This window comes from Arachis ipaensis, chromosome B05, assembly GCF_000816755.2.
Source record: "Arachis ipaensis cultivar K30076 chromosome B05, Araip1.1, whole genome shotgun sequence".
In the NCBI taxonomy this organism is placed as follows: domain Eukaryota; kingdom Viridiplantae; phylum Streptophyta; class Magnoliopsida; order Fabales; family Fabaceae; genus Arachis; species Arachis ipaensis.
Genome location: NC_029789.2, coordinates 2,370,419 through 2,375,982, shown reverse-complemented (window position 1 = coordinate 2,375,982; position 5,564 = coordinate 2,370,419). Strand labels below are relative to the sequence as shown.

The window sequence follows — 5,564 nt, the reverse complement described above, 5'->3', positions numbered from 1 at the left end:
TTGCTGAATTTTGCATATCTAACAACAACAAAAGTGAGCCAAAGTAAAGGTATGTCTCACAGACAAGACTCCTCAAACTCAGCATAATCATCATCTTCAATATGATACAAAAAAAAATGGATGCTACACCATGAGGACCTTTTCTGAAACATGTCCACAAATACCCCATCTCTTCTTTTTTGATTAATCACCTAACCAATATAGGATGGAGCGTCACTGTAGTTTAAAACGGAGCGACACTCCATCCTATGTCGGATAATGAGTCCCGAGTAAGAAGGCGAAAAGTGAGTCGCACAATCATTTCTCGGCAAGGAGTGGCAGGCAGTAGTTCAGTCTATTTCTACCATGGGTTTGGATTGATGTTTATTCAGAAATTGGAGTAAATAATCATTGAAAAACAGTGGCTCAGTGACAATACTTTGATGAAAAGAGGACTGAACTTTCTTTTTGGTCACATAAGGGTATGTGCAATAATTTACTACTCCCATGAGCTCTGAGTGATACTGATTAACAAATTTGCTATTTTTAGTTCTCCATTGGCAGTGTATCTGATACACAAATGTCCCCTCTACATAGTGGGCATACCCTGTTGCATAATGAAAAGAAAAAAAGGAAAAAAAGAAAAGAAAAGAAAAGTTAGAGACACATATTTCCAAGCATCTCTAGCACAAGTAGAGATTTTTATTCATATGAACTGGTAAGATTGTTATTTTATAGAAATTAGTAAGTTTTAATCACAGAGGAAATCCATAACAAGTTTGTCAGAATGCAAATAAACATTTTTATATCAATCACCCATATCCAATTTTTACCAAGTGTTTACTACACAAATTAAGCAATAGAGTTTACCATCAAAGTCCCCCTGAAAAACAAATACAAAACTCACTCGTCTATTTTGTACCACGAATTACATTAAATGTAATAAATAGGCAATTTTCTGAAATTTCAAAGTTGTTAATCATATTATTAACCAGAAGACTATCCCTTTTCACATACCTGTGAATCTCCTTCAACCACTTGTCTATACAAGTTTTATGGAATTCATGGTGACAAGGAAGTACTCGCATGCTGTCTCCATCCTCATACTCCACAAGGCATATATAGCATCTATGAAGGGATAAGCAAGGGGAGAAGAGAAACCATTAGAATAATCCAATAGAATCATGAGATTCATATATGTAAATCATACACAAATCATGAAAATCAAAGCTAAATGTGACCAAAACGATTAATACAACATACAAAAGGAAATACTTACTGCACAGCATCTTCTTGATGTTTGTGGCACTTTGTGTATAATTTCACAGGCAAAGATTCCACGACTTCATTAGGTGCAGGAACAGATCCAATAGAAGACACAGAAGGGCGGGAAGATAGAACAACCGATTGCTGGTGAATTTCATCCAGAACCTAATTAAAATGTGTACAAATATTCAACTTTTATAATTTATAATAAATAGCCACTAGAATAACTAACACCGCGCTAAAAATTACCTCAAATAAGGCTTCAGCTAGCATCACAATTCTTGATATGCTAGCTCTAGCATTGGTATCATCAGTTGAATTCGTATCACGGCTACCGTTTCGGCATGTACAACGACCATTTCTGTGCTGACCAGACAAGACGCATGATCTGTCATGTCCAGACAGATTTTCAAACCGGCTTCCCAACCGCTGAAGAGCACGAACCTAACAATTGTAAATATTGATCATTAACAATGAGAAAGATCAGGGTGTTGAGGAAGAGCTCATTAAAAAGATATTTACATTGAAGCAATCCAAGTCTTAGTGGTCCTTTTTCTTTCCCCTCAGAGTTTTGTAATAAAATTATCATGATAATAATATAATATCAACGTCATTACCGGGTTACAAGCATAACATTGGCTGTGTACACATCCACAATGTTAAGTATATGTTTTTAGCTTGGCAGTATTAATATGTAATCAAACCATCAGATGTTATATGAAATTCAGAAAACTCCACATACCTGGGACCGTATTCTTCTTCTCCGTTCAAGGAAATTAGACCTGTGTTCCAGCAGATCTTGATACCTTGTTTCTCTAGATCGTGAAGTCTCAACATCAAAGTCATGAACACTAAATGAGGAGCTAGAAATTGTAGTTGGAGAATTCACAGCATTTTGACTAGTCCGTGGCACTCTCGTATCTCTCCCCCCCACTTCTCTTCCTCTGTCCCAACTAGCATCTCTTGCTTCCCTCTCCTGTTGCAGAGGGCCAAACGTGAACTCAGATAATGTTGATCGTCGGAGTACTCTATCTCTAAGTCTTCCAACACTTAAAGTTCGGCTGAAGCGTACATTTCGATCGACAGGTTCTCGAGCCCCATTTCGTCTATCAGTATGTCTTGTCTCAACATTTTCTGCCTCTGTATGAATTCTTGGAGAAAACAAGTTCATATCCACCACTTCTCTTGTACCTTCCCCATCTCTAATCACGTCCGCGACAGGAGAAATTGTGGGACTTCTTGCTAAGCTGCCAAAGGAATCCAATGCTGGTGCATTAGATCTAAAATCGGTAGAAGCACCTCCATGATACTGAATAGGCACTCGATCATCAAAAGATGCATTAAGCAATTCTCTACGTTGTTGAGTTTCATTTCTATTAATCAAGCTTCCAGGGTGGCTTGGATGAGGATTAAGCTCATCTTCACTGTTAAATATGGTGAGACTTCCAGAAGAAACAGGACAAGGCCTTGATGAACCAAGACTGGTGGTTCTGCTAAGTCTGAAGCTTATGTTACCAGGAATGAAGCTAAAGCGAGAAAGGAATCTACTTGAAGGATTCAAAGACTGAGTTGAAGAAGCATGATTAGAGCTGCTACCGGTTCTGGATGCTGTGTGATCCCACTCGTCAAGGTCGATGTTAGGAGGCATTTCATCATCATACTTGGCTTTTCTAAAGGATTTTGATTTCACTTCATCCGCAACTATTTCAACTCCACTTCCATTTACTTTGTTCTGATCACAAACCTGAAGCATGAGTTGTAAAATGCAAACAACAGTTAGTACCACAGGACTCTCACCAATCAACCAATCCTATAACTGATACAAAATGGTTATACCGGAAACAACAAAGTCTGTGAAATTTGTTCCATTTAATACCAAATCATTAAGGTTTTTAATTTTAAGCCTAATAGGATATTGAAGCTGGCAACAGAACACACAGGGAAATCAATGTATTATACTTGCTCCCTTGTATAAAAAATGTTGCTTTTTTTTTTTCTTTCTTTCTTTAAATTCACCAATTATGTATCATCTGATTGACTTGTTACATGACTTTCAGCTGTACTAATTAAAAGGCAATAAATACCCACAAAAACTGTTAGTGTCATTGATGAGCTCAAACAACAAGGAAAATTTAGGTAGGCACAATCTACACTCTACACATACCACTTTTTATCATAATGGATAAACAGTGCAATAAATTCATACTAGTAAGCAACCAAGTATAGTGGGAAGAAGTATTAAAATTGACTTTTCTTTGTTTCAAATCAAATAAGAGCATGGAGCACCATTTTATATTTTGACTAAAAAAAACTCTAATTTTTATGAGCAATGAACAAGTCACCATTTCCTCATGCATGTAGTGTACTTGACTCAAATAAATTAAATTATCCGAATGAAAAATCTTGAAAATGACCATACGTTGCAACCTGATGAATTCAGTGATTAGAACTAAGAGAAAAGAAGACTAAAAAGATAATCCTTAACCATTGTGATCCCAGAAACAACCTCTATTTTAATTAACAAAACTAAAACTCAAACTTATCACAAAACTAAGAGAAAAGAAAACTAACAAGATAAAAACGCATTAGAAAAAGAATTGAAAAAAGTGAAAACAGAAGAAAATGAAGAAAAAGAGCAATGGCATTGTGAAAATTGCAGAGTAACAGAGATAGCTTACCTGGTCTTCATGATCACTGTCATGAGATCCAGAAGTTGTTCCCAAACAATAAGATGGGAAGCCTCTATGCCTCTTAGATCGACCTTTCCTGAAACTACCCGAAGAAGAAGACGATGAACTGCAAGCAGAAGAATTGGCTTTACTGCCACTAGACCCCATCTATCTTCTTCCAAACAATGCCTCCAAAAAAAAAATGCTTTTTCAATTACCCAATGAACCAAATAACAAAACCCAGAACTCAAAATCTGTTATTTTTTTGAGATCCAAATTGGTTTCAGATCTACACAGATTGCAAGCTAAACCTGCATTTTGGTTAGAGTGTTGTGTTTTTGTTGCATTGCAGAGTAGTGTGAACAATAATAGTTTCTTAGAATTGAAGAGTGAGTTAGTGAGTGAGTGAAGGAAGATGAGAAAGAGAGAGAAGGGAATGGGTTTCGATTTAGGTGGCGATGAAGTGAGTTAGCTGTGCCAATGAGACAAAGCATCTTGCAGAGAAAACGGGGAAGGAAGCCATTTTTTTTAAGAAAATATTTTTTTTTTCTTTTGTGCGTGGAACGCTGAGAATCATAACAGATACAATTGTTTCTGTTTTTGAAATTTATATAAAAAATATCTTTTTTTAAGAAAAAATATCTTTTAAAAAAGATGTAAATTATACCTTCTCAAAAAAAATATTTTATTTTTTTAATACTTTTACTTTTATTATTAGAAATTTGTCAAACATATTAAAAAATAAAAAAAATAATTAAAAAATTTTTTATTACAATAATAACGCCCGAACAATCAATAAATCGAGTATAAAAAAAATGTTTGCTAGTAAATATGACAAAGTTTAATCTTTTTAAAACTGTTTAGTGGGCATATTAGTTATTAGCGTGCCACGTTTTTGGGATTCAAAATTTGGGTTTGGTCGTACGGTCAAATCACATTCAATTTGTCATGGAGATGGGGGCAGGTGGAGCTGGACCCTGTCTTCTCTGTTTTTTATGAACAGTTGAACTGAAGGATTTGTGTTATATACATCACTTTCTTTCACAGTTTTTATTTTACCTTTTTTTACTTACTTCTTTTGGTAAAAAGGACACAAAAGGTTATGTGGAAGTTGGATTTGTGTTAGGACGTATTATTTGCTCAAGACTCAAGAGAAAGTAAAACACAACATAATTAATAACGAAAATATTTAGTAATTAAAGAAAATCAGTCAAAAATAGCCATAATTTATTTTATTAGTATTCATTATTTGTTGTAATAATTAATTAATACTAAATAAGATAAGTTCTGACAGTTTTTTTGTCTACCTAACATTACTCAATTAATAATAACAATGATAACATCATAAACAAAGAAGAAAAACTATAGAGTTTAAAATTGTTTTGGCATATTTTTTTTGTAAAAAAAAATATTATTCTTCCCAAGATTATATTATGGTTTGTTTTGAGAATATTTGGGATTTTGAAGGCAACTAATAATTTATAATCTATGATGGATGGACAATGATATGGACACGAGATACGATACGATACAGGATATTCGAATACAAAAATTTTAAAATCTTATAAGACATGGGAACACGCATACATATAAAATATAAAGTATTTTTTAGATAAATCGTAATGATATTTTGATATTTTATTGATATTA

General features: G+C 34.2%; 1 protein-coding gene across 2 annotated transcripts; it reads right to left on the bottom strand.

The window, feature by feature from the left end:
* Positions 183–4,490, bottom strand: LOC107642441 (E3 ubiquitin-protein ligase RLIM). Of its 2 annotated transcripts, none has more exons than XM_016345800.2 (6): positions 3,924–4,490; positions 1,988–2,989; positions 1,495–1,689; positions 1,259–1,410; positions 997–1,107; positions 183–586 (listed from the first exon to the last, which is right to left on the bottom strand). In XM_016345800.2, the coding sequence occupies exons 1-6, from the start codon at positions 4,080–4,082 to the stop codon at positions 526–528; spliced, it is 1,680 nt and encodes a 559-aa protein (XP_016201286.1). In that variant the 5' UTR covers positions 4,083–4,490; the 3' UTR covers positions 183–525. The 2 variants fall into 2 exon arrangements, with proteins under 2 accessions (XP_016201286.1, XP_016201287.1); XM_016345801.2 differs by having other exon boundaries at positions 1,259–1,389.

Bases quoted from the DNA above. Each gene is read 5' to 3' on its own strand.
- LOC107642441 (XM_016345800.2), bottom strand. From the start codon at position 4,082: ATGGGGTCTAGTGGCAGTAAAGCCAATTCTTCTGCTTGCAGTTCATCG. The intron at 2,990-3,923 runs GTAAGCTATCTC...CTCATGCTTCAG, and splicing joins ACAGTGATCATGAAGACCAG to GTTTGTGATCAGAACAAAGT. The intron at 1,108-1,258 runs GTAAGTATTTCC...ATCCCTTCATAG, and splicing joins CATCAAGAAGATGCTGTGCA to ATGCTATATATGCCTTGTGG.